Source organism: Nicotiana tabacum, chromosome 9 (assembly GCF_000715075.1).
Source record: "Nicotiana tabacum cultivar K326 chromosome 9, ASM71507v2, whole genome shotgun sequence".
Classification (NCBI taxonomy): Eukaryota; Viridiplantae; Streptophyta; class Magnoliopsida; order Solanales; family Solanaceae; genus Nicotiana; species Nicotiana tabacum.
The window spans coordinates 113,211,391-113,223,876 of NC_134088.1; the positions used below are offsets into that span (position 1 = coordinate 113,211,391).

General features: G+C 37.7%; 1 protein-coding gene across 2 annotated transcripts; it reads left to right on the top strand.

Moving 5' to 3' along the window:
• The first annotated feature begins 262 nt into the window (after positions 1 to 262).
• LOC107789042 (uncharacterized) lies at positions 263 to 11,716 on the top strand. Of its 2 annotated transcripts, none has more exons than XM_016610812.2 (14): positions 263 to 424; positions 1,080 to 1,178; positions 5,064 to 5,191; positions 5,297 to 5,441; positions 5,597 to 5,706; positions 6,858 to 6,941; positions 7,021 to 7,069; positions 7,223 to 7,314; positions 7,751 to 7,889; positions 8,229 to 8,308; positions 8,387 to 9,840; positions 9,987 to 10,097; positions 10,184 to 11,011; positions 11,441 to 11,716. In XM_016610812.2, exons 2-13 carry the CDS (start codon positions 1,086 to 1,088, stop codon positions 10,750 to 10,752), a joined length of 3,054 nt encoding a protein of 1,017 aa, XP_016466298.1. In that variant the 5' UTR covers positions 263 to 424; positions 1,080 to 1,085; the 3' UTR covers positions 10,753 to 11,011; positions 11,441 to 11,716. The 2 variants fall into 2 exon arrangements, with proteins under 2 accessions (XP_016466298.1, XP_016466299.1); XM_016610813.2 differs by having other exon boundaries at positions 7,757 to 7,889.
• The last annotated feature ends 770 nt before the right edge of the window (positions 11,717 to 12,486 follow it).

Genomic DNA, 12,486 nt, shown 5'->3' on the forward strand with positions numbered 1-12,486 from the left:
ACCCGGAACACTGTACTCAGGGTTCCAAACCTCCAGTGAGTGACTATAAACGATTATGTCATTGAGGTTTTCCACTACAAACTGGTCAAGGTAAGGGTTTTTCCACTACTCACCGCACTAGATCTCCGTCAATTAGACTCAACGTGAATAACTCACAACCGTTGATCATTCCTACACCGCCACGTGTAAAGCATCCAAAATAACTACAACTATATCTTCAACCCGAGCCCGTTTATAATAATTAGGTGACCCGAAAAGACACATCCAATCAACTCAAAAAAAGCGACCCAACCCATTTCACTCCCTCTCTCTCTCTCTCTGAAGCTCCAAAAGCAGTTGTGTGTGTGGTTCTCTCTCTTTCTCTCTCTATCGTTTTGTGTCTCATCCGTTTTACAATTCGCCCGAATTTGACCCACTCATCACTGTAAGTCCAATCGCAAACCCTAATTTTATAATTTTTATCTTTTTGTTATCAGATCCCTGATTTTGTTTTTTGTTATTAATTCAATCGATTTGTGTTGGTGTTTGATTGATTTTTGTTTGTGATTTTATGGGGTTTTGGATTTTGAGTTGGTAAAGCTTAATTTTTTTTATAAATAATTTTATTTTTTCAGAGATATAATTCTAGATTTTTTACTAGTTCTTTGTATTGGATCGATGGGTTTGATTAATTAGAAAAGTAAAGGAAATAAAAAAGATTGAATCTTCGAGTCAATAAGAGTTTTGACTTTTTTTTTGTGTGTGTGGATTAAGTAAAGCTGTTGAGATGGAATTTCATGCAGAGAGAGTGGTGCATTATAAGTGAATGGATTGTGAGATTTGAATGGTTCTGTGTCGAGTTAATTTTATGGCGATCTACTTCACGTCCTATGCTTTTATAGGAGTTGCTTAGCCTTTCTGAGATTTATACCTCAATAGAAAATATAAGGAACTTCTAGTACTTTTTATTACAATGGTTATTTTGTATAATATGAGATGAGCCTATATGGGGTAATATGGTCAGTGAGTAATCATACAGTAGACCCTGATTTGTTTGTGTCTGAGGCTTAGTTGTTGTTGTTATACTTTGTTTGGTGAAGGTAACCATGAGTGACCAAGGAGAAAGAACCTGCCCTCTATGTGCTGAGGAGATGGATTTGACAGATCAGCAGTTGAAGCCTTGCAAATGTGGCTATCAGGTTTGTAATTCATCAAATTTCCTACACTCCTACACTAAAGATAATGTCCTTTTTGAATTATTGATTATGTTTCACGAATGCAATTTGAAGCCGTGTTGTTTGTGTTGAACCTGGTCATTGAGAGACTAGTTATTGTTTATTCACATGTTCTCCTTATTAAGACATGCTTATTATGGCTGCAGTGGAGATGCCTTTCTGGTATTTTGGTGATTGTCCTCTACTCTTAGTCCTCTAATTTTGTCTTGAAAGTTAGTATTTTATTTGAGAAGATTGAAAGTCAGTATTATCAAATGTTAAAAGCGAAATGAAGAGCAGAGATCTATAGCGCTATGGGGATTTTAATGGAAAAATGTCTATTAAAAGTATCTGTGCAATTCAAGAAGAATAACTGTAAACACAAATCACAATTTTATTGAAAAAAGAATAGAGAAAAACTACAATTTTTGCTTATTGGCACTGCCTTTAAGTAAAAGCCCATGGCGATGGTGATAGGCGCACGCCTTAGTGCTTCCACTGAAGTGTCAGCTAAGCAAGGTGAAGCACTTAACCTGTTTTGCACCTAGCTTCATACCATAAGTGCATCTCAAGCGAGTCTTTGATAACAATGCTTGTATTTTTCATAAGAATTTGTGAAATCGATTTGATAGTTTGTGTATCTGTATGATGTTACTTCCAAAAAGTTGCTTTTACGCGTTCGTGCCTGTCCTTCCATATGCGTAAGAGATAAGAGTTCATAAGTATGTGCTTCTGGGTGACAGTCGCAGTTAAATTTGTGTCTAGCAAACCACAATCATACAACTATATACTTAGAGGTACTTTAATGAAAATTGTCTTAATCAACTTCAGGAGGCCCTTTTTTTTTGGGGGGGGGGGGAGGGTAAGGAAAATGGCTGATTAATTTTGCAGTACGCTTCTACTGTGCATATGCTTTATCAGGTCAGATGTTTTCACCCTATAGTAGTTCTGCGTGGAAGATAGCTGACTCTTTTAGGTTGGTAATCCATGTGCTTTGGGTGGAACTGCTGCCCATATCCTCTGTGGAAAGGCAAAGAGAGATTGAGAGAAGGATATATAAGTTCCCGTCTCCACTTATTCTTCACAGTTGATGTAGAATTTGGTGTTGCATAGAGTGCATACTTGTCCTTATTTGTGCTCTATTATGCGCTGCTTTTTTCGAATACCTACTTAGATCGTCTTATTGGGTGTGGGGTTTTTAAATTTTAGTTTCCTTAGCAGGAAAATCCAGTTTCTTAAAATGACAAGAACACCTAAAGCCCACCCAGCAGGTTGGCATGTTTTTATGTTTGCTTTTCATGGTAAGTTTTGGATTAACTACAGAAAAGAAACCTGTATGTGCAGAAACTAAAACAAATCTTAGAGTTACCTTTTAAGGTAGTAGCTCAAAAGAATATGGTAGTATAGATAAAAAAAGGAAAGCTATACAATAGATCTGGACCTATGCATAAGAGGAAATTCGTATCTTTTATCTTACCTGTCATTAAAAAAATAAAGGAAGAGGAAATTCTTGTCTAACTATGACTTGCAAAAAGAAATTGTGGAGAACTACATAACATAAACGTTATCAATAAACAAAGTACATAAAGGTTTACGGATGTCTAGTGCCTAGGAGTGTCAAATGATCAAGTTGGGCTGAATTTGGGCAGGTCAATATGGGTTGAGTCACTAAATTTACATGGTAAAAATGGGTTAGGCCAATTTGGGCAAAACAATAGGTCATAACTTATTCTTTATAACTCAATTCAACCCGCACTTGCTCTTTGTTCACTTTGTTGTTTCTTTAATAATTTGTTTAATCATCAAATTGGAAAAGGTTTCTTTTCTTTACAAGGAGGGAAAGAGTGCAAATCTATAGAGAATATACATAGCTAATCAACAACAACAACATACCCAGTGTAGTCCCACAAGTGGGGTATGGGGAGGGTAGAGTGTACGCAGACCTTACCCCTGCCTTTAATAAGGCAGAGAGGTTGTTTCCGGTAGACCCTCGGCTCAGGACGAGAAGAGGGGAAGGGCAATAACAAGCAAACCGATTTGACAACCGAAGCAAAATACAATATATACATAGCTAATCAAGAAGTTATTTCCTTTTGTTTTTTGGACAAAGCTTTTCTTACGTTGTCAACTTGGGCTACTTAGATAGCCCAAATTGACTTATAGATGAATATATTCTTAGCCTAACCAGCCTAAGTTTGAGTGGGTTGGGTGAGTTACACTTTTGTGACTAAACTCGACAGCCCTTTGCATGACCATTCCTTATAATATAAATACTGAAAGAATCATTACGCTGAGTTGAAAGAAAGCGATAGTACAATTATTTTTTTTGTATAATTTTTTACATCCGTTTTGTACGATAACTACACCATGAGTTTATTGAGGTTTCCCTTGCTAATTGGGAAATAAGTTCTCTTTCTATACTTTCCTAAGAAAAGTTTGAAACCTGTGATAGTTTCTTGGAACCATAGTAAAAACATCAAAAAAATTGCATCCAAGGGTGTGGGTTAACCATCTGAAATGGAGGTTCAAATTTTAGCAAAAAGACTATATGATTTCTTACGATATGTCTAAACCTCGGTAGGTAAAGTCACCACGTAGTTGTATTATTGAGAGGATACAGTCATCCCGAGTTAGTCGCAAGCTAGTCCAGATACCTCCGCAGCTGTGTAACAGACAAATGGGACATTTCTTTTAAGGGACAAGCTGGGTAGAAGTGTCTTCTATATGTTAATGCTTCTGACAGCTATAGGCCTTGTTTTGTCCATGCATATGATAAATCGTAATCTGGTACTGTTTGTATCAATGATTGTTTACTTTCTTCGGTGGTGTTGTAGAACTCTTTGTTTTCAGTGCAGAGAATTGTACCCTGAAGCTATATCGTAGCTGATTCAAAATATATAGGGTGACTCAATTAATGCCTATTGTAAGATGTTCTACTATAGATAACACGTTCTAGGGGTTATTTCATGCGTGGATAACAGCTACTCAATCCTTATCGCCATAAACGAAAAATACAATCTATGAAGTATGCAATAGGGTATCTTCTAGGAATCAAAACTCTTGTGCCATTCTGAAGTATGATAGGTTCACTTGGATTTATATTAGGCATTTTTGATGTATTTATATTTGTCATGTCTAGCTCTGGAGATATTCTTGAGCATGTCGATTGATGGATGATCTAACCTAACCAACTTATAGTTGATGGTATAATTCAGATGATTCAATCTGATGTTTATTTTCTTCATGACAATATTTGAACAAGCTAGACTACCTTAAAGTTACCGATGTATGTGGTCCTAATCAAAAAAGGGTTTATTAACCTCCTCACTAGCCCCTTTCCACTCCCAATAAGATATGAGATTCTTTGGGCTAATTACGCATCAATGCTTGTCTTTTGATGTCAAGTTTCACTCTTCAAAAAACCACTCTTGCTAGGTTGGGATGGTACATTCAAACATTGAGATACTAAGCAACACTGTATTTCCTTTTCTGCATATTGACTCCTTAGATATATTATTTCATGTTTGTTTCCTAGTTTCCGTTTCATATCTAAATTAATAAATAAAAGTATCACGTTTTAAATGATACAATTCAACATGTTATAGAGTAGAAAAAGGTGTTTGATTCAATTTATTGCCAGCCATCAACCCAAAAGTATTAATGTGCTTGGTCCAACAAAAAGAATCAGATTCGCATATTAGAGGAAGATGGAGGGTGGCATATTTCTGACCTAAATAAATAAAAGTGCTTCCTCTCTAACAGCTTAAGCTTTAGATGAAACAGTTCACAAAATTCGACAGTTTTTTTGCACTTCTCTCTCTCTCTCTCTCTCTGAAAAATTATGTTAACTTTTGGCATCCATTACTATAGATATGCGTCTGGTGTTGGCATCACATAATGGAGATGGCTGAGAAGGACGAGACAGAAGGGCGGTGTCCTGCATGCCGCAGTCCATATAACAAGGAAAAGATTGTTGGCATGGCAGCAAACTGTGAAAAGTAATATATGATTTTTTTTTCTCAAGGACAAACTCCATTATCAGATTAGTAGGTCCTATATTTTCTGCATTTTTCATATTTTGTTTTTTTGGGCCATTTCAACAGGATAGCGGGCATGGAGAAAAAATCGACATCTCGAAAGGGTAAGAGTAAAACAGCTGATTTGCGAAAGCAACTTACCAGTGTGCGAGTCATTCAAAGGAATCTTGTCTACATTGTGGGGTTGCCTCTCAGTTTAGCTGACGAAGATGTATGTACAGTTAGCTTAAAAAGATATCATTTTCTCCAACTTATATGAATTTTCCCACTTAGGAATGTCCTAAATATTTGACACTTCTCTATTAGTAACATTATTCTCACAAACTAACCCAAATTTAACCCCCCCCCCCCCCAAAAAAAAAACAGCTTCTACAGCGGAAAGAATATTTTGCTCAGTATGGAAAGGTTCAGAAGGTTTCCATGTCTCGAACAGCTGCTGGCGCCATTCAACAGTTTGCAAATAATACATGTAGTGTGTAAGTATGCTTCCTGATTTAAAATTTGTACCAGTTCTCAAAAATCTTCATATTAAAGCAGTAATAATAGGATGCTCCAACATGTTGTAGGAAATCTCAAAAATCTTCATATTAAAGCAGTAATAATAGGATGCTCCAACATGCTGTAGGAAAGAATTATGTAAGGCTTCTAGCCTCAAAACCAAGCATCGATCAAAGTGGAGAGTTGTTTATCTTCCAGAACCTTGTTCTCTGTCCTAGAAAACCCTCTACATCATTCTATGAGATCTCATATGTTCCAATTCGAAGTGTCTAATCATATGTTATGTTTAGGATAACAATTTACTATTCTTGTGTTAACATTGCTTTATACTCACGTAAGTCGATAGTCACATGTTTATCTTCTGCATATAGGATTTCCCGCAAGTATTTTAGTGGTACAATCTTCAAGACAGGACTCTCTAGGGTGTACTTCCTTTCTCTGGTGTTTTGAAGAGATGAATAAGAAGATTGTTTTCTGCTGTGGCCTAGTGGTCCATGAAGTGGGAGGAGAACCATGAGGTCTTAGGTTCAAATTTCAGCGGAGGCAACACTAGGTGATTTCTTCCCATCGGCCTAAGCGTTGGTGGTTGGTGGGCAGAGTTACCCGGTACCTGTGCTTGTGGGAGGTGGTAGGTATCGGGTGGAATAGTCGAGGTGCATGCAAGCTGGATTGGACACCACTGTGAAAATTGTTCTGACTGCCTTATTAATAAAAGAACATTGTTGTGAATAAGCATTTGGTCTACCCAACGCTACGTGGTCTAATCCTCTTGTTTCTAGGAACTGCGCCAGGCTGCCGCCGTAGGCAGGTCCAATTTTGCAAAGTAAAAAATTCAGACCAGTCCTCCATACTGATTCTTTTTTATACTTGTACCTCGAAGTTGTTCCCATCCAAGAAAGCATGCAACAAGACCTGTTTCGATCAGTTTTTCCATAAAATATCCAACAAAAATTTTCCAGGATTTGCCTTTCTATTAGTGTTGAACTTCATGATATTTATTAGGTGTTCGGCATTTAAAATCCTCAAAGCATATTCTTTTATTTTACATTCGAAAGAAAGTCAGTTAGCTAGTACTTATAAAATAAGTTCCGTTAGCTATCATTTTTTAAAATATTTCTGTTGGTTACAGATATATTACCTATTCAAATGAGGAGGAAGCGGTCCGTTGTATTCAGTCTGTACATGGATTTGTTTTGGACGGTAGACCTCTAAGGTGTGTGCAATTTTTTGTTATTGATATGCTGCATTGGGTGTTATAGTTCAGTAATTATTTTTTACTTTCTTACTGGCAGGGCTTGCTTCGGAACCACAAAATACTGTCATGCTTGGTTGAGGAGTGTGGTATGATTTCACAATTAGCCAATTACTTAGAATTTTGATCAGAACATTGATTAGGGGTCGTCACTTGAATCTTTATGATTTTATATTTTGTAAAGTCTTTCTGTAACATCTTAGATTTAATGTCTCTAAGGGAAGAGTTTTCTTTTGGTCCAGCCCTGCACCAATCCTGATTGTTTATACTTGCACGAGATTGGGTCACAAGAGGATAGCTTTACTAAAGACGAAGTAATATCGGCTTACACAAGGTAATGGGATTTATTTAACGATGATTTTATTATTGTTGTGGTAGTTAACAACATTGTTGCTAGAATTTCATCATTGGCGTATCAAGTCCAAGAAGTCTAGGAGTATGTGACACTGAAAAAAGAGCAACTATTCTTTTGCACTATTTTGTCCATGCTGTAGTCATTGCTCTTCGTAAAAATCTATGTAACAACATAATTATGAAATTATTGATAAACAGGTGCCATTTCCACGGCTGTTGCAGTATAAGCTTCAATTCTATTCTGTACGCTCTGATCAGTCCAAAAGAGTTTTTTTCAGAGGTCTTGTAGTATATTATTATTTATCTGTGTCTGGACTCTGGACCGGTGCGACAACCTTATATTGTGACTCTGCGTGTCATCTGTTGTATATGTACATTCATTGGATAAATAATTAACTTGCATAGTTATTTTAAAGGAGTAGAGTTCAACAAATTACTGGTGCCATTAATAGTATGCAACGGAGATCAGGGAGTGTTTTACCATCACCAGCAGACGATTACTGCAATAACAGCTCTGCTTCTGCAGGACAACCTATTAGTAAAACTGCTGCAAATGTAAGATTTTCTTTTATTATTCTCTTTTCTTCTATCTTTTCTTTCCATTTTTTTTTCTTTTTTCCATTCCCCACTTCCCATCGTTTTGGGAAGGAGGAAATGCTAGCTCCTTATTTGGAGGAGGCCGGAATGGGGAAGTCAGCTTCTCAAGGAAGGGCCATAAAGCTTTTGCTCTTGTGATCTAAACTTTTGATATTTCCATCTTCATATGGTCGTATTGCATTTTCGAGATTTTTAGGTATAAAGTTGATGAAGTTTGAAATTTCTTATTCCTACTGCCTACTGGAGATGATGCCAAAAGTGTCTGTGAAATTTATAATCTTGTCATATGCCTTGTAGAATTCAGCAATCAATGCCAGAATCTCTCCACCAAATAGCAGCTCTGGTAGATCAGCTGCTCTTCCGACCGGCGCTTTATGGTATGCAATTAGAATCACCCACTTTTCTCATTGGTATATGGTTCTTAAAATCTTAATACATTTTTTTTATTTTGCTAGGGGAACGCGTGCATCAAATAACCAACTGCCGCCAGCCACTGCATCAAGTTCTAATGGACTGCCGCCTGCCAGCGCACCAAGTTCTAATGGGCCTCTTAAACAGAAGGCTGAGACCTGTAGCTCACTGACATTCTCTACAGCTGTTGCAAACACTAGTCAGGTTTTGTCATTGCCTACTGAATCAGGAAAGAAATTTATTCACAGCAAAGAAAGTGGCACTAGTCAAGAGAAAGGTAAAACAGAGATGTTAGAACCTGTTAAGCAGTCCGCAGGCGCAGATGATGCAACCTATAGTTCTGAAGAATCCGCTATCGCTATATGTACTGCTTCTTCATTCATGAACAATCAACTACCTATCACCCCATCTTTGGAGGACAAAGGTAAACATTTGATCACACCATCCAGAGCTACAAATGCCTATGGACCTGGTTTATCAGAAGATTCCTGTGATGCCACAGATGTTGAGATCAATAATGAATGCTCAGATTTATCATCATTTAGCATTGATAGACAGCAAAAGTCACTTGCCAGCTATGAGAAATCAAGGGAACCTTCGCCTCCTCAGATGAATGGGAAATCTGTGACTGCTATCTCAAGAGAAACGTCTAATTTGAGACTGGAAACACAGGCTCAAGAAAGACAAGACACAACTCCTGCAATGGAGGATGATTTGCTATCTTTCAATGCACAGAGACATAGGGATCCGGAAGTAATTGTAGAGAAAAGCTACTCATCAAGTCCTTCCATCTCTTTACACTCTTCAGTGCAGCTTAAGGGTTATTCTCCACAGCTTGCCAATGGTGTTGGACCTATTAAAGCCAACATGCAATCGTTTGACCAAAGAACTGATTCAGTATTACAGCCTTCTAGCATTGGAGGACTTCCTAATGGATACCCTGAAAATGCATTCCATCGTGTGGGTAATTTGGGAAGCACTGATGACACTTATTATCCACTGTCTAATGATGGGAAGGGGATGAACATGGATAGGTTTGAAGCTGAAGCTGCTAGTGTGGACCATAGTACTACTGTAGATAGGGGAGAGAACAGTATAATATCTAATATTTTGTCTATGGATTTTGACCCATGGAATGAGTCGTTAACCTCTCAGAACTTGGCTAAGTTGTTGGGAGAAACTGATAACCAACAAGGGTCTCTTAGAGTATCAAACTCAAGAAAATTACAGAGCGGCAATCAATCAAGGTTCTCCTTTGCAAGGGAGGAGGAGACGATGAATCCATTGAGTCATCCTCAACCATCTCTAAGTTACACTGAGAGAAGTTATAGTCATCATCCTCTCGGTCAAGATTTTCCAAATAGCAGAAGCTATCAGCTTGATGGTTTTGGTACTCAGAATGGTTTCGGTACTCAGAATGGTTTCTCTCTATTTAATAATGAGGAATCTAATGGTTTTACCAACAATTATTCTCAACTCTCTTTTAACAAGCTGTCAGGTTAGGGCATCACTTGTCTTTTTAACTTCTATTCCGCTTATTTATCTGCAGCTTTTATTGTTTCAGATTTAATCTGAGTGCAATTATCAAAAAGAAACAAAAGCTTTGAAGTGCTTAACTTACTGATTTTCTGGTGAATTCTCCAGGGTCGAGATCTCAGATGACTGCGCCTCCAGGATTTGCAGCGCCAAACAGGGCCCCACCCCCAGGATTTATTTCTCATGATAAAATGGAACAGAATTACGGTTCTCTCTCTGGTCAGTAATCTTATAACTGTCTTTTTGTTTCTCCACTTTGTTGGACCTAATTTTAGATGTGTATTTCAAATCATCTTATTTTGTAGGTAATCACATTCTTGATACCACCTCCTTATTGCGCAATGAATATCAGGCTCCACCAATTGGAAATGTTAACAACGGGGACATTGAGTTTATGGATCCTGCAATATTGGCAGTTGGTAAAGGGAGGGTTCCGAATGGCCTTAATGTCTCAAGTATAGACATGTCTTCAAGTTTTCCTCCACAGCTTAGTGCTTTTGAAAATGAAGCAAGACTTCAGTTGCTGATGCAAAGATCTCTCTCTCTGCATCAGAACCAGAGATTCAGTGATATGGGGGATAACTTTACTCCATTCAATGATGCTTATGGAATTTCTTCCAGGGTTGTGGAGCAAACTCTGGCCAACAATCTTTCACCATTTTCACAGCTCAATGTTACCCAGAGCAGGAACTCTGTCATGTCAAATGGCCAGTGGGATGGCTGGAATGGTGTCCAAAGTGCAAACGATTTGGGCATGGCTGAACTCCTCCGAAGTGAAAGGCTGGGTTATAACAAGTTCTTTAATGGATATGAGGAATCAAAGTTCCGCATGCCCAATTCAGGCGAACTGTATAACAGAACATTCGGGATATAATTATGCTTGTGTGATTGGCTGGGCTTGAGTAGTTGTGGACGAAACGATGAATTGGAAAGATCATGTGTGACTAACAGACGTGCTTGAGATGATCAAAGTTACGATGATGCTCAGTGGTGGTAATAACTCAATGGATAGCTGTGAGGAAACTTGACCGACTTGCATTCTAGAAGGAAGCTCGATTCATGACCGTCTGAAAACTGCTTTCTGATTGGTGAAGGATGAAATCCTCGAAAACAGGATGTCCAGATACCAACAGGTTAGCATTTCTCAACCAACTTCCAGATTAGTATGCTTATCGCGAGCGTTTACTCTTACATCATATGGATAAGCTCACAAACTAGAAATTTCTTCATATCATAATGGAGACAAACATAGAAAAAACATTAAGTTTAATGCAGTTTTGATTATGAAGAACCTTTCAAGATTTTTACTAGTACCTGATATTTTCTTGAGAAAGGTGGAAGTGCTTTAAGCGCTTTTGGTTGTGGAATCATTTTGTAAAAAAAAAAAATTGATTTCAAGTGTGGGAGAGACTAGCTCCTCATCTTTTCCCCTACCCTTCTACTGATATGAGTGGCCCAAAAAGTATTGTTTTCAAAGTTTTGTGAGTGATGTGATTGCTGTTCGATTACATCTATACGTTTGTGTTGATGCCTGTTGTTTTTTTATGATATGACATTTCCAGGTGAAAGCTGAGATCGGGGCTCAACACGGTGGTTTAGTCAGGATACCATGTGTGATTGAGTTGGCAGGTGACACGGGAGTGGAGAATCAGGTTGTCACACACACACACACTCTACTTGAAAGCATTGAGAGACAATGCTCATTTAAAATGCTGGAGCTTGATTGCAATAATGCAAATAGTGAAATTTTGCAAATATAAGTCAAAGAAAAATATATCTGTTACCGAACTTTCTCCTAATTATTTTTGGAAATGATGAAGTCGCTTTTATGTTGAGAAGTGGAGGAGATTAGTCGTCCTTTGGTTGTTACTCAGAAAAAAACTGGGCTCGAATAAATTAAGGTGTGTGAGAGTGCTTTTAAATATCTTGCTGAGTTTGGTCACAAATCTTAAAATCAGCTGATTTACGCATGCAAGGTATGCTTACGTTACCTTTTGGTGGGAAAGTTATCTGAAAACTGGGTTCAAGTCTGATATTCTACCTCTTAATATTGTATTTTTTTGGTGCTAAAGAGGCAGCTAAGAGATTAGAAAGTGTGTTTGAAAATATTCAAAGAATTAGAAGAAAAAAACTACTCAAAGAAACACCCTTTTCAACTTATCTTCAAACCCACTGTCCCTAAATGTGAAACTGAAACCTTGGATATTGAACTCGAGAATCCAGCTACAGAAGATGAATTACACTAAGTCCTTTTAAAATGAAAGAATCTGTTATCTTTCACTGCTAGTCATCAACTATAAAAAAGAAAAGATAGTAAAAAAAGGAATATATCTTTCAATTTTAGAGTAACCTATTTTGTACCTTAACATGAGGACAAACTCAACACTGTTAATGAACAGTGGAATGATGAATGACAGATGAGATGGCTTACTATTAACAAACAGTAAATGTCTTCTCATCTTCACATATACTTTGGACATTCTGTGGCTACTTTTCGGTCTCCTTAAAGCCCTTCTTTAGTGTCCACTCCTACTTAGTCCAAAGCTCAACCACAACTAGTCTAGCCAATAAACCTCACCCCCCCCCCCCCATTTCTTAGTTAAGTGAT

Coding starts and splice junctions, on each gene's coding strand:
- LOC107789042 (XM_016610812.2), top strand. CDS start 1,086: ATGAGTGACCAAGGAGAAAGAACCTGCCCTCTATGTGCTGAGGAGATG. Junction 1,179..5,063: donor CTTGCAAATGTGGCTATCAG/GTTTGTAATTCA, acceptor CCATTACTATAG/ATATGCGTCTGGTGTTGGCA. Junction 5,442..5,596: donor TCAGTTTAGCTGACGAAGAT/GTATGTACAGTT, acceptor AAAAAAAAACAG/CTTCTACAGCGGAAAGAATA.